At 41.3% G+C, this 26,050-nt stretch overlaps 1 protein-coding gene across 3 annotated transcripts in view; it reads right to left on the reverse strand.

Annotated features, from left to right (window-relative positions):
- ZC3H7B (zinc finger CCCH-type containing 7B) overlaps positions 1–26,050 on the reverse strand; it is a 96,686-nt gene that overhangs the window by 62,166 nt on the left and 8,470 nt on the right. For all 3 annotated transcript variants that reach the window (XM_075182997.1, XM_075182995.1, XM_075182996.1), the window contains exons 5-11: positions 14,519–14,677; positions 14,360–14,440; positions 13,794–13,844; positions 10,527–10,566; positions 9,936–10,108; positions 1,779–2,010; positions 618–667 (exon numbers count right to left, since the gene is read on the reverse strand). In XM_075182997.1, coding sequence (XP_075039098.1) covers positions 618–667; positions 1,779–2,010; positions 9,936–10,108; positions 10,527–10,566; positions 13,794–13,844; positions 14,360–14,440; positions 14,519–14,677 — 786 coding nt within the window. The remainder of the gene's footprint in view (positions 1–617; positions 668–1,778; positions 2,011–9,935; positions 10,109–10,526; positions 10,567–13,793; positions 13,845–14,359; positions 14,441–14,518; positions 14,678–26,050) is intronic.

The raw sequence follows: 26,050 nt of genomic DNA on the forward strand, positions 1-26,050 counted from the left end.
GCAGGAGAAATAGTTTAGCATATTTGCTTTGTGTAAATGCATCTTGTGGATTGATTAATACACAGGGATAATGATGTATTAACAGTTCAAATCATTGCAATTTCAGATTTTTGACAGACATCAAATCCCATTAGGACACTGTTCAAAAGATGTGGGAGGAGGTTCAACTGTCTACAAAGAAGTGGGGAGGATATATTTTAGTTTTTAGCTGAGCTGCAATGGAATGTCAGAATAATATCAAACAATGTATCATACCTTGCATACTTGCAATGGCCAATATTCAGGTTTAGTGGAACTTACAGTTTAGGTAAATTATGTTGAGCCTAAAATACATTTTATATTATATTCTTCACTACAGGGTATATGATTTCTAATACATGTGGACTACTATCACTACAGAAGTCATGTCACTAAGCACAGATAATGTGCGATAACTCAACAAAAATATTAATACAGCTTCAATAGTGGATATATTACAAGGTTTGTGCAGTGTTCAATATAGGAATGTCCTTAAAATAGATAAATGATGCTTCAGAAAGCACTATTAATGCATTCTTCAGTGTGAAGAAGTATTAGTTGCCTTGTGATATATAATGGTAACTCATGATTTAACCAACCTTTTGCTTCTGGTTTCCTTTCAATGATAAAGGCTCCAGATACTTAGAACCTACAAAAAAAAAATATTAAAATAAAAACATATTACTGCATTGGACATTGATCTGTCAATGCAAAATCACAAATAATGTAGAAAGCATTTATAAACTAAGCCATAACTGAAAATGGGACGTATACTGAATATACTGAGGCCATTTGTCCAATATGTGTAAATATTAAAGCCACTAAAATGGGTGCATGAATTGGCATAAGGACTGGCTGTAGACCAAGGACTCACTACAGACAGCTTCCCCCAAGGATGGCAAGAGCTTCAGGACAATTGTGAGCTATATATACACACACACACTCTACTAGAGAGTGTATATAGAACGTGGTTATAGATGGGGACAGGGATTATATACCCTTAGGATATTGCAAATTTAACTTGTTAATAAAAAAAGGGGGAAAAGAAAATCTATGAAAATGAAGTTCCCCTTTAAGGCATTTTAATAGTAAAATAGGATTTTCAGACTTGGGTAAATCCGTTTCTCTTAATCCATTGGGGACACTGGGGTATAGAGCAGTGAGAATAGGCAATGGGCACTTTGAGAACTTTAATCACTAGCCATAGCTCTTCCCTCTCTATGCCACACTTCCTGTTAGGAGCCAGTTTAAGTTTAGTGCCTGGTGAATCGGTTCACTTATTTAATTTTAATCTAAACAAATATTAAACTGTCCATATGGAAACAAACAAACAAAAAATGTAAAACATTGTGGTAGATTCAATTAGCCGTAGGGGGCCGCCAGACGTTGCCTTGATGCCCGGCTGCGCATCTTGTCAGCTAATAAATGAGCGTAGGTTTTAGAAACATCTAGTGAGATGCTTCTCCGCGGACTGTTCTTAAGACACCCCACGTCACCTTGTGTCGAATTTAATCTGCCCCAATATGTAATTTTTTTTTATTTATTTTTTTAGACTTCTCAATCCTGTAAGCAAAATTTGTAAACCAGTTTATCCAATGCCCTCTGATAGGTCAGTCAATCCTTTCTGCTAAACTATGATATTAAGCAACAATTTAAATTTTGTAATTTTTGGACTTGTCCCAAATATACATGAACAATGTATGTTCAGACTAATCAGTATGCAGTCTGACAGATTCATCACCTTTTGCACCACTTATTACCATTTACAAAGGTGTCCAGACAGTCCAGTGTCTCCCGGGAGTTCTCAAAGCTGTCCAGTGTGTCCAGATGAAGACCAAATGGCTGTAGAGGTGCCTGCTTCAGGGAATCAAGTAAACCAAAGGTCGTCAGAGGTAGTGTGGGCGGTGCTGCAAGTCCTGTCGCACCCAGTGTAGAGAGCAACCGATTTCCAGTGGGAAATCCTGGTATTAGCTGTGGCACCTGTTTGGATGCCTGTGAGAAAGAAATGACGCAGAATTCTATTCATATACACGGCACTAGTGGCTGTTTTGTACAAAGTTTTTGTCCAATTATCTCACTGGTCAAGGAGGACTTTGCAATAAACATGAATATGCAAAATATATCCTTACATTTTTAAAGTAACAACCAGGAAACAAATGAATGCCCCACGTGTAGCAGTGCAAATGATTTTCTGCAGTCCAAACTGAGAAAAACAGGATTTAAAAAAAAAAACCCTGCTTAAAAAACAAACATACAGTTCTATATAATATAACCAAGACAAATCCCTAGGAGGCCCACCTTTTATTCTACCACAGGACTCAATTCTAATAGCCAAAGTCTCTTCTCCTTATTGCTTCTTTGCTGCCACTCACTGATTTGGAATAGGAAATGTTTACCGAGAATGCATTACACATAAAAAGCAAAGTCAGTTCTGGCACCTGCTTGCCTGGAGTCACAGCCTTCTACCCCCAAAAGCTGCACTCCCAATGGTGACAATGTGCAGCCAGGGGAAGATGAAAATACTCCGCCCTTTCCTTGGTGCAGGGAAACTTGGGGTGAGCAAATATTGTGGCAGTATACAAATTACAAATTACTGGGTGTCTACAGCATGTGGGCTCAATAGACAAACTGGTGCCACACTGACCTGACAGTTCTGTTTTTGCATTTGTGCTCCTCTTTGCTGTTACTGCAGCATGTAATAAAATAAAAAGCTCCAGCTCACACAGAAACTATAATTGCCAGCTACGTTTAGCCTGCTTACCAGCGACAAGTCTACTCATTTGTCTCTATCATGTGTCTGCTGCGCACTACTCTTCCCAGTCTCGCCACTTCTTCCACATTCCATCATTATATAAAAAAAAGAAAGCCTGCAGCAATCCAATGGGGCAGGGAGTGATGTGAATGTAAAATATTCTCTGTACAGCGCTGCAGAATTGGTGGCGCTATATAAAGGTTGATTATGTGCCCATCCATTTGGAACACTCTATGAGGACGCAATTACATGATGTTCTTGTGAGAGGACAGTCTCTTAAAACACAGACTGTGCTCCTTCCTCCCACAGACTTCCTCCCACAGACTTAAGATCTCAAGCAATGGTGTTGGGATTGGACAGACATTGGTAGTGGGGAACAAGGGGACACAACAAAAGGACTGATCAAGAATTCAGGTCCAACACTGTATAACAAGATGTGCTAAAAATTTCCCACATTTTGAAAGGGTATAAAAAAAATTAACAAATCTATTTAAGAAAACATTGTATTTATTTCTAAAAAGAACATAAGAGGATTTTATACTCACATTAAATCCATTTCTCTAAGTCCATCTGGGGGACACTGCTTACCATGGGGTTGCATGAGGAAACTTAGAGTAGGCACTCAAATAGTTATCTTTCCTGCTGACAGGCTATATCCGCTCTGCAACTCGTGTGAACTTCAGTGTGTAATACAAAAGCCCAAAGCAAGGAAATCACAACACCAAAAGAATAACCACAGAAGAGCAGAAGGAAATTAATTGAAGGAGAGTATAAAATCCTCTTTTCTGTTACCTCCACCTGGGGGATCCTGCTTACATTGAGAACATACCAAAGGAGCCCCCTAAGGGAGGGACTGCTATGGCAGTCTAGTCCGCAAAACACTGTGTGGCCGAAAGTGGCGCCCGGGGAGGCAAACACATTAAATTGATAAAACCTAGTGAAGGTGTGGCAAGAGGACCATGTGGCCATCCGGCAGGGGTGATCCACTGAGACCCTATTATGTGCAGCCCAAGAAGCCCCCACTGAGCAGGTGGAATGGGCGGCAACACGACTAGGCGCAGGCCGATCGGAACTCACGTAGGCCTGCTTGATTGTGGGCGTAGCCCACCTAGCGATGGTCTGCTTAGGAGCCGGACAGCCCCACTGTATATGCAGGTCCCCTTGAAGGAAGGCTCTTACTTCCGGAATATCAGCTGTTTTTAGTTGGAAGAAGATAGATAATGCCGACACCTGGACCTTTAGGGACCCAAGTCGCAGACCTGCGTCCAAGCAATCGTGAAGAAAGGCTAGGAATACGGGAAAGATGAAAATTAGTCAAGTGGTAGAGTCTTCATTCGCACCACAATGTAGGTATGCCACACACTGTAATAAATGCGGGCTGAGTTTGGTTTCTGGCTCACAGCATGGTGTCTACCACTCTGGAGGAAAGCCCTCTGGGCCGCCAGAGTTTGGCCTCAAAGACCATGCCATCAAAAATCACAGAGGTAGCTGCTAGTAAAGAAACAGGCCCTGCCATAACAGGTCACCTCAATGGAGCAGAAACCTTCTTGGAACTGCTACGCTGCTTAGAATATCTGTGGACTCGATGTGTCGGAGCCAAATGGGAATCCTCAGGCTCACCAGAAGCTGCCCTAGAAAGGCCAACAACTTCTGGGACTCTGTAAGGGACGCAAAGTCCCTATGCCTGCTCAAGGGGCCCTACAGAAGTAGTGAGACTAGCCCCCTCCTCAGGTGATTTGTATCTGAAGAACGTAAGCATTCATGCTCAGCTTTCTCTTGAGGAGAGGTCCGAGGGGCTAAGGGAGAGAAAGGAACTTTCTCCCAGTCATATTCCGGCAGATGACTTCTGCTGAAGCAAGCAAAGCGAAAACCTGGCTTCAATTTAGTGTCACTTATGTGAAAAGAACAAGGGGATGGCGGCGACCCTAAAACAGCAGCTATGCTGACCCCCTGAAAGATCACCTCTCTCCAAGTTCTCGGAGGACGTCAATCCAAGAATTCTTGGACCCCTACGGTCATGGAGAAGGTAAGGGTCCATCAAGCTGCCAGTTTGCGCGGAAGCCTGGGGTCTGAATGTTCTGTAGAGAATAGGGCTCTACCTCTCTGGTAATGACCTCTGGCCACAGAGTACCTGCCCCCAATATGATCTAATTCTGGGCCAAAATGGGATGATCCCGAGTAGGGAACAGCCTCCAGAGATTTCTTTGACCCTGCATCGACATCCTAGGACCTGAGCCAGAGAGTCCTACTGGCCACTATTGCCGATGCTCAGAGGAAACGGAGGCTGCGTTTTGAGCAGCCTCATACAGGTAACCCAGGCCCTCCATTAAATGTAGAGCCAGGGGAAGAAGATCTGAGTATCGTATGATCAGCCCAGGTCTCCATTGCCAGGGCGACCAACGATGAAGACAGCATAGGTCTTAGTGAGGTGCCTGCCGCCAGGAAGATGGATTTAAGAAACCCCTCCACCCTGCGGTCAGTGGCATTATGGAGTGCCGCAGAACCCACAACTGGAAGAGTAGTATGGCGGGCCAGCCTAGCCACCTTTGGAACCTGTTCCCAGCGGGCCGTTTTTAATGCCTGCACGGGATAAAGTACTGGAAATCTGCATGGTATAACAAACTTACGATCTGGCTGCTTCCAAGTTGACTCAGCTATCTCTAAGTTCCGGTGATGCTGGAAAACAGACAACATGATGTTTCCTGCACTTAAAGAGGCCTAGGTCTGACCGAGGTCCCTCTAGATCCAATGTCTTGCGAACTGAGAGTACCAGATCCTCAATGCCTCGACTCCCTGATGGTTCAGCCATATCACCCACCAGGGAGGTTCAGAATCCTCAGGAAGATCAACTTCCTCCACTGAAGACTCCTCTGAATCAGAAAGTGCGAGGAGATGAGTAAACCTGTGATGCTTGCAGCGTCGTGCTTTGGTTCTGGGAGTGTCCAGAAACCGATTTAACTGGAGCAGGCCTTTAACCAAGGACGCGGACCACTCAGGCTCTCCCTGAGAGGGGCCTCTGAAAGAGGAGGTGGATGCCTGACCAACAAGGCTCAGGTTCACATCCTGCCCTGCTGCTGGTGCCAATGATGTAGCAGACGGGACTAAAGGGGCGGGAGCTGGGGGAACTACCCAAGCGAACGCTGGGATCTCTGCCGGACTGGCAAGCATCTGAGTCCGTGCCAACACCGAGTGCGCCAGTGTTTCCGCCCACGCTGGTTCCTCCAACTGCTGTGATTAGAACTTTGGGCCTGTTCACCCCAGGCCCCTGCATTACAGTCCGCACAAACTGCCCCTGTGTCCGACTGTCCACTAAGAAGCTTTACTTTACATTTGGAGCAGGTGTAATATTTAGTCCGGGGTGTCTTACACTGTTATATATCAAGGTAATATTTTCCCTCTATTACCAGCCACCTGTCTAGTATACAAGCAGAAGTTAACAGCTCAAAACAGAAACAATTTATTTTTTTTAGAAAAAAACAAAAAACAAAACAACTTTCTAGAGAATACTGTTTTGTCTGTAAGTACACAGTACCTCCCAAAAACATTATATATCTATCTATATCCATCTATATATCTATATTAACACCCATGCACATATGTCCCAGTGTATACTCTGAATTTTTGCAAACCTAGGTAAAATGTGTTTATTATCATCATCATCAGTTATATAGCGCCACTAATTCTGCAGCGTTGTACAGAGAACTCATTCACATCAGTCCCTGCACCATTGGAGCTTACAGTCTAAATTCTCCAATATATACACACACACACACACACACACACACAGAGAACCTAAGGTCAATTTTGATAGCAGCCAATTAGCCTACTAGTATGTTTTTGGAGTGTGGGAGAAAACCTGAGCACCCGGAGGAAACCCACGCAACCACAGGGAGAACATACAAACTCCACACAGATAAGGCCATGGTCTGGAATATAACTCATGACCCCAGTGCTGTGAGGCAGAACTGCTAACCACTAGGCCACTGTGCTGCCCATGTTTATGTGGCACAATGTTTTCTCTGAAACAATAGCATACATATAACCACTGGAAAGCTTTTATTATTAAAAATCACACACACACATAGGTTTGCTATAGGAGTATAGACTGGAACCTAGGTACAGAAATTGTGATGTGGCACACTGTTTACTACAAACAGCATACATATATCCACTATAACAATACTGTGTACAGTGTGAAAAAAACAATGATAGAAAAAAGGTACTCAGCCCTCCTGTTGGCCAAGAACCGGTTTAAACGATTGGAAAGGAGAGAAGCCCGTCTCTGAATTGCAGCCTTTTCTCCAGTCCCCTGAACGCAGATAGGTGTCTCCCTTGTATTTCCTGGATTGGAACATACCAATTTGTTGCAACAAACAGGGAGTTTCTGTTCAATCGCTGCCTCCCTTCTCAGGCAGCCTGAGCATACAGGCCAAATGCGGGCTTTTTTAGCGTATACCCGCTGGCCTCTTATCTATAGGTTTTAAAATAGCCACTGCTCCGTTTTTGGTCTGAGCCAAGTGCCCCCCTCCAATGCAGCAGGGACGTGGTATATTCCAACATGGCGCCTGGCACACAGACGCAGCGCTCACTGCCAGAAGGCAGCGCCGGTGTCTGAACGGCCCAGGGTAACAGCAATCTTCTTACTCTGCTGTTACCAGAAACATCCCTGCAAAAGCCTCATCTTGTCCGTGGCTGCTGCTCTCCGGTATATCAAGCTGAAAAACCTACATAAGCTGTGTTTGTTCTCCCTATCCAATATATATAAGCCTAGCGGCGTGTGTTAGTGTGTGGGAAAAACTATTTTCTCAGAAAGTGCTCATCCAATTGACTTGAAATTTGGTATAGACATTATTTGACAAAAAAATTATAATAGTGAAGTCAGTTAACTTCCATCATCCCCCCTTCGCCCCGTGGGAGGGGTAGTAAAGGCTAAATTTACCAGTTGAGGGCTCAAACTCTTGACCGTGTGGGTATTTATTTACCAGAGCCTGTGTTTGGTCATGGACAATTGTATGCGCATTTTCACAAGTACGGAGAAGCAGTGATGTGAAAGTGCAGGTTATGAATACTGCTCTTCAAGGAAGACTGATTGAGCACAGCGATAAGGTGTTTAGCAGAAACGTTGTGTATCGAGAGGTTTTAGAACAGTAAGACGATGGAGATTAAGGATGTGGCGATGAAGATGAAGGATGAGGTGATGGAGAAGAATGATGAGGTGGCGACATGTGGACAAAACCACGTTAAAAAAGGGCGCTTACGTCGGGAAGTAATGCTCTTCCCCTGAGGAGGCCTGGCCTAGCCCCAAATGCATGACAAGAACCTTTTTAACACCTTAAGTAGCTTGATTTGACTAGAATGCATGAGTATCATGCACGGGTTAACTTGTAACACATACACCTTCTAAAAAGGTAATAAGTAATATTGAAAAAGGAAATGGATGCAGCACAGCATGCCAGAGGTCATACTTCTCTGGCACTCAAACATACACTGACATTCACATGGGGTTGCGGAGGAGATATAGCCTGTCAGCAGGAAAGATAACTATTTGAGTGCCTACTCTAAATTTCCTCATACAACCCCATGGTAAGCAGGGTCCCCCATGTGGAGGTAAAAAAATAAAAAAACAAAAAAAAACAAAACGGTTTTGTTTTAATGGGTTTTAAAAATCATATCGAATGGCTGCCGTTGTTGGCAATACATTGCTGAAGACATTTCCGGAATTTCTCCATCACTCTCTGGGTCATGTAAGGTGGAATGGCTTTGATTTCCTGTCTAATCCTTTCCTTCAAATCCTCAAGAGATCGAGGACAATGTTTGAAAACCTTTCCCTTCAGGTATCCCCAAAGGAAAAAAAGTCACGTTTACGACTCCACTGATATGGAAGTGAGCCTCATCACTACTCAGAAGAGCAGCTGCAGCAGGAACCTGTTGAAGAATTTTCTCACAAGGCCTCTGCTCTTTGCATAAAATCCCTCACTTAATTCTTGAACCAACATCATTTTGTAAGCTTGTAATTTTAAAATCGGCATGTAAAATTCTCCTCAAACTCTGACTTGATATCCCCAGTGCCATGGCATGCTTATGAGCGGAATGCCTTGGCGATTGCTGAATGGATGCTCTCACTGCTTCAACAATTTCTGGCATTCTAACGGTCCTAGGTCTGCCAGGTGATTCTCTTTTCAGGGTGGATCCAATTGCCCAAAGATTAGAAACCCATAGCAAAATTGTTTTCCGATCTGGAACAGATGTATTTCAACCTAGCTCGAAGCGTGTACAGAATGCTCTCTGCGTTATCATCACAGAACAGTTGTTCTCATAATACGCTTGAACAACAGGGCCCCAATGTTCACCGGTCCAATTCATAATGGGTACTAAAAACGGCAGCGCCTAACCTACTGAATTAAATGTACCCCATCTCTTTACCCCCACTACAGCACACACCGTGCCCCCTCGAAATATGGGAGATCTTTATGCCACACCGTATATTATTTATGTCATAACTAATTTTTAAAGTGTTTCGTGATGGAATGTATAACTATATGTGAAGGTAAAAACACACTTTGCCATGAGGATCACTTCACATATCAAAGCTTGCTTTGTTTCAATTTTAAAATTGGGTATTATGAAGAAGGGATTGCAGCTCTGTGCTTTCATTGCAAAAATTTGGGGGTTGGGGCAGACCATGTTTTGTTCTCCCATCAAGATTATGTGGATGATCATTAACTTTGTTTGTATTTTACGGAGATTAGGACAATTCTTATTCATAATATATTGCAAAGGCCAATTTGTTTATATATATCCTTACTAGAGGTAAGCAGACAAATGAGTATAGAAAAATGGAGAAGTGATTTCCTGAGCATAGCTAGCCACAAATTTCAGGATACTGACCGGTAACATTGACTCCCGAGTCGACCTTTACCCAGGATGAAGACAAAAAAAAAATTCACCCCAACCTATGAGATTGGGAACCACACTTTGAGATAGATGAATGGAACCTGTCCCACAAATGCATAAGTTAATTTGGAATTATTTGGAACTGGGCATCAGGCAGTGCTTCCAGGTTAGAGACTATATATAGTCCCTCAACCAGGGGACCAGTTGATAGTACATGGGATGGTCAAAAGTGTTATTAGCGTTGATAACTGAAAAGATGCCAAACTCTTACCATTTCCAATTCCAGAAAAGAGTCCAGCTCGTCCCCAATAACATCGTCCGTAAAGTAATTGACAGAGTTGGTTGTAGAAGTCATTGGCAGAGGACATGAAGCAGTTATTACGCTATCATTTTGTAAGCTATTCCCCAGCGTGGTTGGGAACAATTTTGAATCCAAAGGAAAATCTGCAAGAACGAGAATGACCGACATTAAACACAAAAAGTATGAAAAATGAAACATGCTCTCCTTGTTCTTTAATAAAGTAGTTTCACCTTCAGGCAGTTAAGGAAACAATATGATTTAATTGTATCACCTGAAACCCATTCTTGTATATGTCTTGCAAGCAGTAATTTCCCATATTCACATAATAGTTTGAAAGTTTAATGAACAATGCAAGCATGCATCCTGCCTCTGCTAATAGTATTTAGCAATCTTAACATTATAATGAAAATATAAGCCAGGATTTTACTTTACCACATAAAACAATAATCGTTATTGCTGTTTCACTTGTGTTTCTGACCTCTATGTGAATCCCGACCCTTATATATGAGGTGATTTTCCTTTTCTTTTTTACAATGCTATGTCATAGCACAACTAACTCACCTGTATAGATGTGATCTACAGATCCCATACTGTTGGTAGCCTGAAGAAAAATAAAATGTAAAAAGTGAGCTAACAAACTAAAAAATACATCATAGCATTTGTAACATTATTAAACCTTTAGGTGATTTTGCACTTACTTTTTCTATGGAGCTAGTCAAGTATACATATATAAATATACAAGTTTAAATTACTCACAGCTGGCAAACATTTTTAACTCCTTCTACCAACTAGTAAGATCAGACTTCTTACAGAGAAAACAAATAGCCAAGAAAACGTATGCTGTGTGTTCTCCTTTGGTTTTAGAAAAGGTCGTGTAACAGGAAAAAAAAAAAAAAAAAAAAAAGACAAAAACACTATATCCATGAGCTGTTTGGAGACTGTTAGGAGCTCTTTCTGTAATAAGGGTTATTATACCCTACGGTCTCTCTATGTGTGGGAGCACACAGTCAATGGATATATTGGTGCTCCCACATATTTAAGGAAGCATAGAACCCCATTTTAAGACTCTTAAAAATTATATTTGTGCACATGTATATTCTCGGAGCACAAATATAGATTAATCTGTATACCTATTTTTAGGTTTATGCATATTACGTTATCAACTTAGCGGTGATATCAGCGGAGCTTTGCAAATTATTTTTTGCAATTTTAATTCACATTTTCTCACCATACACTTAATTTTATTCCTAGACTTTTGTCTAGTATTTTTTTCCACTTGTTTTATATTTCGCTCTCTACCTTGTCCTCTACTTTTATACCTAAAATCAATAAAAGTTATGTTTTAATTTTTCATTATCCCAGAGTGCCTCTAAATACACTCAGTTTGTCTTTCCTTTGTTTATATCTATAGTACTGAGTGTAGGGTGCACCCTCCAAGGAATAATTCTCTAAAATAATAGGGATAACAACACTAATTTGTACCTAGTACGGTATGTCTACTCTTCCCCTACTCCCTCCTTTACGAGTATATCCTCAATGCTGTAAAATGCCAAATCTCCTCAAATTGATATAAAAAAAAAAAAAAAAAAAAAAAAGATTCCCAACCTTAAATTCAATCATCGATAAGGTCTGGTTTGTTTATAGGATGGAACATATATATTGTGTTATTTCCAATACTCCCATTAAATTGCATGGTCCCCATGGCTGGACCATTATAAGGCCTCTCAGTCACTATGTCATGGCCTAGCTGTGCACCTGGAGCCTAGGCCCCTTGTGTTGATTTGTTCCCAGTACCATCACTGATCGCGGTCCTACATCCTTATTATTTATATAAGAAATTTGTCTGTTTCCGATACAATGTTTTGCAATATTTTATTGCATGGCCGATTGCTCTCCCCCATGTTTTCCTTATTTTACCCCTTCCCTAAAATCACATTTGAAACATTTCAATAATAATAAAAAAAAAAGTTTCTTAAAAACAAAAAAAATAATAAAATAATCAATAAAAAAAAAACAAAAACACCTTGTTTTTGGGCTTGGGGCTCAGATCTGATATACTATTGCCATAACAAAAATTTCACCATGATAATCTTAAGAAATGTTACGATAACAAGATCACATGATAAATATCTAATTGGTAGAAACACACAAAAATTACAACATCTATTACCCTTCCATACTGGATATCACATGCACACATTATAGATAGTGATTATTGTACACAGGTCACAATGATTTAAAAATAAATAAATGAAAAAAATTGCAGTGAGTGATGGAGTCTCCATCATGATCGCAGATAAAGTTGTCTCCAGATCTTTTTCCTGGACTCTCATTCAAACCCTAGTTTTTATTTTTTCAAATGCATTAACATGTCTCTGTTTTAAACATTTTTCTTTTTTTCCAAAATTTGCTTGAGAAACAGGCATTCTCCTACATAAAATGGGACCTACTTAGAAGAAAACATTTAATCTTAGTATAACCTTGTGGCCCAATTCATCCTTCTCCCTACACGTGCAGTGGGGCATATTTTATGGTGCCATGTCACTTTAAAAGTTAAATAACAAAATGTCAGAGAATTTTGCCTAATATTAATGTAGAATGTTTAACAAGAAATTGTAATATAATTTTTTTTTTATTGAGAATGCAAATTTAAAAATATGTATATATTTTTTTTATTATTATTTTTTTAAAAATTACCTTGGTGGTCCAGTGGGGAATGGATCATATTTGGCAGTATTGTGCCCCGGCTCCAGTTCCCATTCATGGAACACTGTGGTGCTAGAGGGGTCCCCCGTCCCTGCTAGTCCAGTGTGGATCAGGTAAGCCCCCTAAAGGGTTGGGCTGCCTACACCGCTCCAGAGTGCTAGGGGTAGGTGAAGGTAGCACTGCAGGAGCAAACGGACTGGCTGCACTGGACTACAGTAACCAGATAATAGCAGCACAGGGGGACAACATTCTAGTAGAGCGGTCAGGATTCCAAAGAAGGAGGTCACAGAGTGAAAGAACTGCTATTTCAAGGTCTGGGTCCTATTCTTCTAGAGCCATATTTGGCTTGGAGGGGCATCAGACCTTTGGGACACAAGAGCTGACAGTACTTCACCTCCACCCCTGAGTACAGTGTTAAATGGGGTGGAAAGGTAAATGTATCAACCTGGACTGGTTAAAGGGACAGGGGGCTAGATTAACCCATGTCAACCTGTGTATAAAATCTGTTTCCTAAAGGGCAGCAATGCCTCGTGTAAAGTATGTATCCATAGGTGTGTGTATCATAACTACTTCTCAGTGCTGTGTAACAGCTCTTTTAAGATCTACAATTGAGCAATAAACACTACTCTTCCTAATAATCATGCACTATTCTTGACAGATGCCTGTGCCGTAATAAGAATATAATAATATTCTTATCTGTCAATTAACTGTACTGTGTTGAACCCAGAGCCCTGAGTCAACAGCTCTGCCTGCTACCCTGTAGCCCTTATCCAAAGTAAGCTGTCACAAGGAACAGTAACCAGCAAAGAGGTGCTGCAGCAGCTACACACATCACCCAGAAATAAGCAGTTCCAAGTGAAAATTAAGAAACCTGGTGGTGTCAGCAACTATTCACCTGCAAATGGGGCCACAACAGTGGTGGGCAGTTGCCACTTACAAACGTTGAGTGGCTACTTGTTGCAAACATCAGTTCAGTCTTACAGTGATGGCTGCTTCCACTGTTTATAGGCGACAAGTGCACTTTTAAGTTTAAAACACCTTTGTGACAATCTCGAATAAGGGTCTGATACAGGTAAAACACACATGTGGAGAGAGAGAGGGAAAAAAAACCCACAAAATTACCTTACAGCCAGCAGAAGTAGAAATTCCATTGCTCATCAAACCAAGTTCTTGCTTTAGAAGAAATACAAAAAAAACACTTAGGGCCTGAGTCATTAAGGAAAGTAAGGCAAACAAAGGAGTACATGTTCTCTGGGACAAACCATGTTATAATACAAGGGGTGCAAATTAGTTTATTATTTTGCAGATAAGTTAAATATTGGCTCTTTTTATATCTAACATACAAATATTTGATAGCTTTATTTTTACACTGAAATTTAAAGTTGATCTAGGACATGCCCTATCCTAACTATAAATCTGTCCTCACATTTTATATTTACCTTCCCTCCAATGCACAATGCAACATGGTTTTGTCCAAAGTTACTTCTTTTTTTTGCTTTGCTCTCCTTAATGACTCAGGCCCTTAATATTTTAAAATGTTATATAAAAGCACACAATACATTTATAGCACACTGGTTTCTATGAATTTACAATCCTGTCTATCTATTGTGTAATATATAACAATTGCTAGTCTTAAACAGTGCTCTTATATGCCCCATTTGCAAGAGATCACCTACTACATTATGTACCTGTGGCCTCTTGTATGCTCTGCGCTGTTTTAATCCCAGTTTCTGCACAAGCGCCTGTGCAAGTTCAGTTACACTCTCATCCTAAGGAACAAAATGGAGCATTGTATTAATTTCCTAGTGTCACAGACAAACAATAACCTTTTTTTTTGTTAAGTTTACCTGTACTAGTGTCAATATCCTGTGGCTGATGCAACTATAGGCTTCTTGGTGCTTCCCAAGCTTGTCCAGAGCTTTGGCTTTATGATACAAAGCTCTTGTGTTCTCCTCATCTAGACTCAAAGCTTTCTCGCTGTCTTCTAGTGACTTCTCAAATAGACCCTAGATTAAGAGATCACAGAACAGAACAGTAGGCCCTCAGCAACGTTCAGTTTCATTGTAAATTGCAAGTCACTCTAAAATGGAAAACAGACTTTACCCAGAACCTCTCCACCTTTTGGAATGGATTATTCACCTTTTTGTCCCCCTTCAGGTAGAGGGGTGGGGGTTTAGGGAGAGAAAAAAAAAAAAAAAAAAAAAAAAAAAAAAAAAGGCCCTTAAAATGGGTTTCCTTAAGGTAAATTAAGGGCTGCACACTTCCATCTTTAACCTCTAAACGTTTTCCAAATGCAAACCACTCTTCCAGCACAGCTGGAAGCAACATAGCGACAATACTTCCCTGTAGCTCCCTTCCACTTACTGTTCTCCACACTGGAGTTTGCAAGGGTTTGGTCTTGGCAGCTGGATATTTAAATTCAGACTTAGAAACCCACCTAGTCAGTAACAATACAAGCCCACAAAATACAAGTTCTCAAAAAACCTCTGCAAACACAAGAAAGAGCTAGGCTTATTCGATATATGGCAAGCACTCAATTCCTTCACCCCCTGATGGTCAGAGAGATCTTCCTCCCCAAAAGAAAAGTACTCTATGTCTGACCCAACAAGCACTTCGCCTTCCTTCAACCCCACCGCACGAGATTACACGTTTTACTCCTGCTCCCACAATACCTATTCTAGAAAATGCTAGTGGACTGAAATTGCATTTCTCATTTATTATTAGATTCAAACCAATCCTTAAATCTGACCAGATTGTATTGTATTGTACTGTATTGTCACTTCTTCATTCGACCTTTTAGAGAAATCAAACACTAGAACTACACAGAGATTGTCGAGTCTTCAGCATTTTCTCAGAACATCAGAGTGCCCATAAGTGACTACTTCTTCAACAACTTACAAACAAACCCATTGTATGAGAAGTGCACAAAGCAACAATCAAGCAAAGGATAATAAGTTTTGCAACCCACCAAACCAAACAAAAGCGTTACCTAAAATAATTTACAAACAGTATAATTACTGAATTAAAAGGTGTTGGATGAACAAAAATAGGATTTTTATACTTATGTAAATTCAATTCCTCTTAATTCACTGGTGAACACAGGGAACATTGGAGTATAATAGTGTAGGGGACGCAGGTGTGTGGGCACTTTAAGAACTTTTACATTTGACCCTAGCTCTTCCCCCTCTATACCCATCTCCTGTTCGTGTTTAACAAAGCCCCACAGAAAAGGAGACAATAGAGAGAGAAACAAAATAGATAAAAAGAGTATAAACAAAATCCTATTGAACATAAAACACAACCTGTCACACAAAAGGAGAAACCACAGCATCAGGGGTGGGTACAGTGTGTCCCTCAATGGAATAAGAGAAATGGACTTTATGCAAGTATAAAAGTCCTATTTTTTCCCTCATCCACCAGGGGACACCGTGATCATTGGGGAGATCCCAAAGCCTTCTTGAGTCCTATGCCCATAAATACATAGTAGAAATGGCCAAAAGAAAGACAGTTTTCCACATAAGGAATTTCAAGTCCACTGTGTCCAAGTTTTCCAAAGGGGATGCTGTAAAGCATTCAACACCAAGTTTAAATCCCAGGGTGCACTGGAGGAACATACTGAGGTTGCACATGATGCACTTGCTGCAAGAACGTCTGCAAATCAGGCAATGAGAGTCTTCTTTAACAGTAGACCAAAAGAGCGACACCTGAACCATAATCAAACTAAGGTGGAAATCAGCATCCAGCCGATCCTGTATAAGCAAACTGGATAATTGAAAAAAAAAAAGAAGAAGAGGTAAGGCACCCCTTCCTTTCACACCAGGCAAAAGCATGGTTTGCACCACGCACTCACACTAGCCCTTAGCTCGAAGGATTATGATTTCAACAGCCATCGCCAGTGAGAGAAATTCGATGTACCAGGCCCTACAAGGCCAATCAGGCACCACCAGAATGACAGGACTGCATGGGGAATACGGACATAGTGTCTAGCAAGACCGCCCGAGGACCGGACCTCTTGCTCTGGAGCAGAAGAGCTCCACCTTGTAGTTCAACCAAGACACCATGTCAAAGGCTCGGTGACCCAACCAACTCGCAAAATACCTTTAGATGGAAAGACCATTTCCCAGAGTGAAGAGCCAACCTGCTCAGAAAATCAACCTCCCAATTTTTCACCACTGGGTGGAAAACCACCATGATGACCCGAACGTGATGTTCAGCCCATTGAAACATCTTACATCATACGTGTCTCTTGCATGGCTAAAAAGAGTCATGTCGTCACACTGACGAATGAGGTATGCTACCGCCATCATATAATCTGACAATCTTCAACGCTCTGCCTGCGGCAAACGTTCCTCACTAACCTGAGTGCAAAAACATGCTCTAGGTTGCAACACATAGGAGGAATCCAAGTTTCTAATCAAATTCCACCCGTGTTTGTGGGTGTCGAAGAGAAGACCCCAAAAATATTATCTTTTGGGATGGAATCAATTTGGGCTTCTTGAAACTGAAGATCCAATAGTGGGACTCCAGGGTTTGCATCGTCACCTGGACATGGGACAGAAGTACCAAAAGTATCTCCACCTTGATAAGAAGACCAGGTAATGGATGATTGTAACCCCTTGGACCACCATAATCTTGGTGAAGATCAGTGGAGCTGTGGCCAGACCAAAAGAAACAACCCGGAACTGGTCATGGTCTGACTGAACAGCATACCAAAGAACAGACTGATGGCCCTCTCAGATGGAAACATGCAAATAGGTATCTTTGATGTCCAAACTATAAACTCCTGTTCCATGCTTTTAATTATCAACCTCGAGAACTCCATCTTGAATCTGGGCACCTGCAGCTGGGTGTTCAAAGATTTGAGTTTCAGGACCGGCCTGAATGAACCATCTGGCTTTGGAACTAGAAATAAGTTGGAATAAAATTTCTCCGTTTCTGGAACCAGAATTACTACCCCGGTAGAAATTGGTGCGACAGGCAGAGACAGAGATTCACACCCCTATCAATCCCGCATCCACGGCCATCTCCCCCAAATAATCCGTTGACCCCCTGAAGCTGTTCCATCAAAGGCAGCAATTCAGAACTCTGTTTGCGGCCAACAAACCCTCTGAAAGCTGTTCGTTCGGACCAGCTGCTACGAAATTGGACACCCTCAACCTTTCAGTCCGCACCGTCCTTAAGTTTGCCCGTGTTGTGAATAGGGACTGTAGTAACCTTCGCTATCTGCACAACGGGAGCATCCACCATTGGAGGCGCTTCCCATTTAGCAAGAACTTCAGGGGGAAAAGGGAGACAGAACTTCAACCGACGAGACACCTGGAACTTCCGATCTGGCGATTACCAGGCCTCCCCCATCAAATCCTCCAAACTTTTCAACTACCGTGCAAACATAGAAGGCTCCACAGGTGCTGCCGCCTGCGGAATGTCTAACACATCATGCACAGCCCATATCAATTCCTCCACCCCGATGGTCAGAGAGAACTTCCTCCCCAAAAGAAGAGTCCTCTATGTCTGACCCAACAAGCACTTTGCTTCCTCCTGGGAACAACAGTCAGAATCTGACTTATTTCCCAGTTGAGCGCCACCACTTACCCGCGTTTATGCGACGAAGATGGTGTAGTGAATTCCAACATACCCTCTAAAGAGGAGTGAAAACGAAAACCAAACCTTGTTCTGAAGCCGCTAGACCACTTACCCAGGCTGGTTTCTCTGAGATCGCACCCACAGGCCCTGCAGGACCCTGGCCTAGCGAAACAGGAATGGAATCTGCTAGACTCCTCGCAGAAGCAGGGGAAACCTATGAAGCCTATTGGTTGGGAACAGACCAGCCAGGCAATCGCAACCACAGAGTCAGCTAGTGCACTAGCCCATCCATGCATGCTTTATTGAACCAGGAATCACAGGCGCACACAGCACTCGATCCACAGACTGGCAGGCTGCACACAAAGCATCCTCATCCGGCTGTCCAGTAGGCAATTTAGCGGTACATCCGACACAGGTATTCTTTGACACAGAAGCCACCCCAGCCTTAGCCCTCAAGGATCTCACTTTGACATGATAAGCACACAGTAGAAACAACACACAAGAAAAGAAGGCAGGAGCACACAAACAGTGAAAGGAGAGTCTGCAACACAGCCCCAGAGATCGAACAATCAGAGGGACTAACCACCTCAGAAAAACTGCCGCACAGATCTGGCACTTTAGAGATGGAAACACAGAGAAGGGGAGTGCTGGAGCTTCAAAGTGGCTGCTGTTCTAGTGTCCACACACAAGGAGTGAGAGACCACTAGGGTGGAAGTGCAGGGAAGCAAAAAAAGCACCCCCCAGGGCCCAGCACTGAATAGGAAGCCATCCAGGAGGACATCCCACCTATCCAGAACATAGAGTAAATAAGAGTAACCCTTCTCTGACCAAGGAGCAAAATGGTTACCTCTTCTATAGAGAGATGTCCAGCCAATAGTGCTGTGCGCTGCAGTCCTGACAGCAGCAGACGTGGCTCCACGGAACTGCCAGAGCGGCTGTCAAACACACGAGGCAAAAGCCTCCAATTAAATGAAAAGAAAAGAAAGAACTAAGAAAAGTAAAAGTAAAACCGCTGGAACCAAATGCTGGGGCAGAATCATTCCACATCAAATCAACACAGGGTTTCAAACTGACCATTTCAGATTGTAGTGAAATTTGGTATAATAAATGCTGCCATGGGTGTAAAGAAAATTCCCAAATCTTAGGCTGTGCACTGGTTTTGAAGTTATACGCCTTTAAAGTTGCTCTTTAAATAAAAACGTTAAAAGCTATTTTTTTGTTACATTTCATTTGTAGCTCACACAGTATTATGTTTAAATAAAAATTAAAATGTTAAATTTTCAAAATCAAAATTTTGATTCTCAAAAAGTCATATTTTTTCCCCAGATATGGCATTACTTCATCTGTATTCTAAACATCTCCAGTGACACAATCATTATGTCACTGGACATATTCTCATTGCAGCCAGAGCTGCAATAGCCCAGAACTGGAAATCACCTCTAATTCCAGCACTCCCTAAAATTATTAACAAGATCCAACATAGCTACAAAATGGAAACCATAGGTTTTAATCTGTCTACAGGGGCTTCCTCCCCGCTTGTTAAGTGGTTTATATGGTATGAGTACTTTACGAATCACAGCTCAATCTTTGATCCGTGAGTACTGTGGAATGGTTTTTGAGTTAAGTTGGGTACTTGGGCTAGACCCACTGGTACACTTTCTATAACCGGATAGTCTCTTGTCTTGTCTTGTCCCCCCCTTCCCCCCTTTATCCATCTGTTTTTCTTGTTTGTTCTCTTTGCCGTCTTCGGCTTATGTATACTGGGTCATAAGATGTGTTGTTGTCTGTACCAATGTTTTTTCTTATTTTTATTTACTTGTTTGATTGTTTATCTAAGCAGTGTGAATTGTTCAATATAACTGATCTGCTGTATGTACTCTGCAACCACTGCTATGTTTGTAATATGCTTTTCTAAAAAATTCAATAAAAACCTTTTGAGCTAAAAAAAAAAAAAAAGTCATATTTTTACATTTTTGGAAGACATCTCAAAAACTGTTCATACTGTTAAAAAATCCCTGTTTGGTAAAATAATAAAAATGGGAACTATCTAGGCCTGTTCATTATTTTTAATTTATCTCCTTTAACAATCCCTTTGATGTATATTGTGTACAATGACACGGTATGTTTATACTGAAATATTTAAAATATTTGTGATCATTTTGTGTCTTTCACATATTATATGAAAGCTTAATATTTATCATTACCATTTGGTGCTGCTGCTCTGGATGGATGGTGCTAATTGATGGGTTGGAACTGGCTGAATGCTTCATTTGCTTTTAGTATTTCCATTTTTAGAAAGGGTGTAGATTTGACCTGTTGGAGTTAATGGTTTAACCTTACACAGAACATCTACCATAGTGATCTATAAAACATCCGGCTTCCTCGGGTATGATAAAGGAGTTGATGGACCAGCTGGATGGAGAAATGTCACTTTCACTTCCTCTTTCTCCAGAATAAATGCGAGCCACCATTTCTTGTCATAGACAGCAGTTACTTACACTCTGATGTCAGAAAGTGGGAGCCGATACTACATTATCTTGAGGAACTGAACAATGACCCTCTTGCTCTTTTCGAAGTGGCCCAATTTGTTTTCTGCAGCTGGCTCAAACTTTTCCATCTTCTGGCATTTCAGAAAATAATTTACACATCCATTCCGAAACAATTCTCAATCCCTTCTTATTAGAAGTATGATTAGCCTTTTTAAATGGGTTGAAACAATAAAGGTATCTGTCACTTTCCTCTATCTTTATTCTTCTTTACTTCTCTAAACCAATCTAGACACCACAGCAGGCTCGGATTGGGCTGCAGGGGAGTCTGGGAAATAATTCCCATGAGACTCAGCGGAGGTGTGAGGCGCATATGCTGAGCTTTGATTGGAGGAGTCCATCACATGCTCCTCTGACCAGTGGAGATCAGCAGCAGCCTCATGGGCTATGCCTTCTCTTCTTTGCCTGGCCGGGTGACTGAGGCTTCTTCTTGTGAGTACAGTGTTGCTCCCAGTCTACAGGGTCTCTCCCTCCCAGCACCCCTTCTCAAAATTGCTGTTCCTGCCTGCTCCTAGCACACATTCTCCCAGTCCAATACTCTACTGTATATTACTCCATTGTAATTAAACACTCTGCTTTTTCAAATGTGACACAAATGGTCCAGGGTCAGATAAGGTTTGGGTGGGTTCTTGACTAATTAAAGCCCACCCAAACCTAACCTGTAAAAGGCAGATCTGTTTAACACAATTGAAGTGTCTTTCCACGTAGAGTAACTTTCCATTTAAGTTTACATGCCTGTGCAGAAGTGGGAGCCGGCGCTGTCCGTAAAATTTCATCCCCAAACACCTGAAGAGGAACGTGCATTCCTCTAATGAAGTGAATGGGTAAAAATATTGTTTTGTTGAATTTCTCAGATGTGTAGTGCTTCATTAAATATAATTTTCATGAATCACTAAAAACTGAAAGCGCTCTTGTAGCAGATGATCCCATTTTGATCCCAAGATAAAACTTTGGGAAGTTATTAACAGTATGAATAATTTTTGAGATGCTTTCAAAAATTTTAAAATATGGCTTTTTGAGGAAATCAAAATTTTGATATTGAAAGTTTACATTTTTAAATTTTATTGAAACATAATGCCCATAAAGAGAGATTTAAAATGAGATCTTGCCCAGCTCTCTAGCTCAATCGGGTATGCTACAAGTGCAATTTAAAAAAAAAAACCCGTTAAAAGCAAGATTCTCGTTAAATTGCAGCTTTAAAGGCAACTTCAAAACCAGTGTAAATATTAGCCTAAGATTTGGGGGTTTTCTTTACACCCATGGCAGCATTAATTATATCAAATTTAATTGAAATTTGAGAATGTAGGGTAGGAGAAAATAAAATTGTGTTGATTTGATATGCAATGACCCGCACTAAAGAAAACTGAGGCCTAACAGGAGAGGAGTATAGAAGGGGGAGGAACTAGGGTCAAATGTTAGAGTTTTTAAAGAGCCTACCTGGATCCCCTACACTATACCCCAATGTTCCAGGTTTCCACCAATGGATGTGGGAGAAATAGATACTCAGATGGTCTTACACCATCCAATCCATTAAGGATGCAAATTACACTGCTCAATACAAACCCAGTAGAATAAAGGAGTTATTCAAAACATTTTTTAGAAATCGCTACACAATATATATGGTCCAACTCAATTAGCAATAAGACATCAAGTTAAATTCACAACTACCTATCCTCCAGCAACATAACAATAAGTTACACCACAACATCTGACAGACATTTTTGATGATCAAAGACACTATAAAATCACAAAAACCCTCTCACGACAGATTCCCCATGTCATATTAAAAAACACTTTACCTAATTTCCTACTTAAAGAAGACCTTAAACAACATCCTAGAAGGTAGCTACTTTCATCTGGGAAACCAACAAAGCCAAAATTACAAAAATTCTCAAACCTGGCAAAGATCATTTTAACTGTACCAATTACTGCCCAATATTTGCAAAATTCCTGGTCAAAAGACTCAACTTTTACCTAGCCTCATACACCTTAGAAAGTTGAGTTTTGTCCTGTCCAGACAAGTAATATACAACACAAGAACGATCAATATCATACAACTAAATAAAATTCCTACTCTGGCTCTGTACACAGAAAAGGCCTTCAACAGGGTCACATGGTCATTCATAAAACAAACACTATAATGTTACAGCTTTAAAGACAACTTTCTACAAGCAACCAAGGCTTTATGCTACAATCAAAAACAAAACTGTTAAAATTAAACTTCGATTTTCAATGGAAAATGAACTCCATAAAATACCTGTCAGTTACCTCCAGATTATATGACCAATTTTACAAAGCTATTGCCCAACTCAACAGAATTGGTCACAACCTGGTATATTAATTAAAAGAATTCAAATTCTGGATTGGTAGAATAAATGCAATAATAATAATAATAATTTGGGTCAATATTGAAGCCGCCCTCACAGACACTACCTCGCCCTCCCTGCTTCTATGGCTTAAACCCCAACACCGGCCTCCTTCCTCACATCTCCCCCCTCCACTAGCATTTTCACTTGTTTCCTGGACTCATACAGTCTCCTCATATAATTTAGCCCCCAACTCATGGCGCATGACTCCTCTGTGGAATAATCCTGCCTTTCCTCCCGGACTTTGCCCGATCCAATTTTCCCACTGGATGCGATGTGGCATCACCTTCCTCTCCGATATCATACCGCTGCTAATCTTTCCCTCTTTTTCTGATATCCAAACGCGCTTTCGTATCCCCTTGTCCTGCTTCTTTCAATATCTACAACTTCGACATCTGTATAACTCTATTCGACGTTCAGTCGCTGATATACACCTAACTTCTCCCCTTGTCTCGTTCTGCAATCTTCGCTCCTCTTCTCAGGGCCTGATCTCTACATTCTACCGCCTTATGGAAAAATATAATTGCCCCCCTAAGGATTCTCACGAGCTCAAATGGGAGGAGGACATGGGGGAGTCGCTATCCCCCGGGGAATGGACTAAGATTCGTCTGAATCTCTCAAAGTCCTCTATTTGCGTCAAAATAAGGAGAACAGTCGCAAGAATTTTTACCGCTGGTACTTGGTGCCTCATCCCCTTCATATGATATATCCAAGCTCCTTATCGCTATGCTGGCGCCAATGCGGTCGGGAGGGTACCCTGTCTCATATTTGTACTGTCACTGTCCAAAACTACTTCCTTTCTGGAAGTCGGTCCATCGGCTGATTTCAGATGTCACTCAGATTTCTCTTCCCCCATCTCTGTCGTATTCCTTACTCGCGCGTCCTATTCCCAATATTTCAAAATCAACTCAGAAACTTATCACACATCTATTTAGTGCTGCTAGATGCCAAATTGCTCTATTTTGGAAAAAATCTGTGTCCTCCCTCTCTGCCATCGGTTATCAACCGCGTTTGGCAAGTTTACCATATGGAGTATATGACTTGCATTCTCCGCCACACTCCTGTCCAATTCGATAAGGTCTGGTCTTGGACCGAGCATCACGTAGCCTCCCCTCCTCTTTTAGTTTAAGGCCTTTGAGCTTCCAAAACTTAAACCTTGTCATGGTTCACCATCTTCTCCACATTTTTCTCTTCTTCGCTTTGGCTAGTGATTTCCCCTGTCCCTCTTACTCCCACTCTTTTCTCTCCCCAATACTCTCTTTAAATCTACTTTAGTATTCACATATCGATAACAAGCCGCTGCTTCTATTACGTGGAAATTTCTTTACAGTTTTATTTCACCTGTATTGCTTGTTTCTCTCATTGTCTGTATTGTAAAACTCAATAAAATATCTTTTAAAAAAAACAACAAAAAAAAACAATTAAATCCGAAAAAAAATAAAAAATATAATAATAAATATGATTATTATTATTAATTATTATTATTATTAATCCTTCCCAGAATTTAATATCTCTTTCAGACACTGCCTGTTAGGTGCCAGGTCAGATCATTAGTAGTTTTCAAACAAGATACGACAAATTCATATGGAACAATCAAAAACCAAAAAAAAACGAGTACAGAAAGCAATCTTGGTCAGGGCACCTGTTGCAAAGGGATTGGGGCTCCCTCTCTTTCAGAGATATTACAATGCCACATTTATAAGCCAATTTAGAATACAATTAGTCCTTTCAATCTCCACCATTGCACTAAAATTAGTACAAGAATATCCACCTGTCAACTCATCCCTCTCCACTTTCTCTCATTTGGTACCACCCACTATTCCCCCAGAATAAAATCACAACTTTGCAGCTGATTGGAAACTGTTTTCCAACATGTCTGTGACAGGATGGACCACTTATGCCACCCTGTCTGTTGTTGCTGTAAATCGGCTGGGCTTACTTTTTCACCGTTCCCTTTCTATATCCCAAATGTGCTCGCTAACCGCAGTAGGAGGGGCTTAAGCTGCTGCCACCACTGGACTCCTTTACAGCATCCAGAATCACGTTCCTTCTAGGTAACTGTTGCTGCTAGTGTACCCCCTTGCTGATGCACCTGGGCTGGTACCCCTGACCTCTTCCAATAGATTAGGGTTGCTGTGGATGGATCCCCCCTGGCCAGAGCTGCTGGGTAGCAGGCACAGCGGTGGTACTAGAAAACTGGGTCCAAACCTCAGAACAGCCAAAAACGGATTCGATTTGGGTCTAATCTGTAGATCACAGGAAGTTACAGCAGGGAATAAAGTTGTCAAGCAGGTCTTGAAGCAAGTGATGTTAATTCGCTGAAATGTTCTGATAAGGACAATTCACACTGGTTGAAGGTACCAGTGATCAGAAAGTCAGGTGGAACAATAATGATACATTTCAGTATAAACCAGTGCTGTTTTATACAGTTTGGACACAGCCTAGCAGGGGGTAAGCTAGCCCCTTGAACTCTTTGCTGGCCCCAAGAAGTCCAAGTTATTTTTAGTATCAGGATGCAATATGTTTCCTAAAACATGGATTTAAATACAATTTATACTTAGCAAAATGTACACTTATCCGAGATACCCTACATCATGTACTGTTTACAATGTTCAGACAGGTTCCTTTCCCTTTATCCAGGCAGGAAACAGGTAACAGATTCCTGTTGTACATTCAAGTGTTGGTCACTCACATTGAATAGACTTAATTAGCCTTAATGAGGATGTCCACTCTAAGCTACACAAGACTCCTCAAACAAATGCTTATTGCATCAGACATAAAGAATGCATTTCCTATACAAAGTGCCACACGACTGAACAAAACCAATACATCTGCCATTATATAAATAAGCATAAACATCATCATCATCATCATTAGCATTGCA

The sequence above is a fragment of the Mixophyes fleayi genome, chromosome 8, assembly GCF_038048845.1.
Source record: "Mixophyes fleayi isolate aMixFle1 chromosome 8, aMixFle1.hap1, whole genome shotgun sequence".
Taxonomy (NCBI): domain Eukaryota; kingdom Metazoa; phylum Chordata; class Amphibia; order Anura; family Limnodynastidae; genus Mixophyes; species Mixophyes fleayi.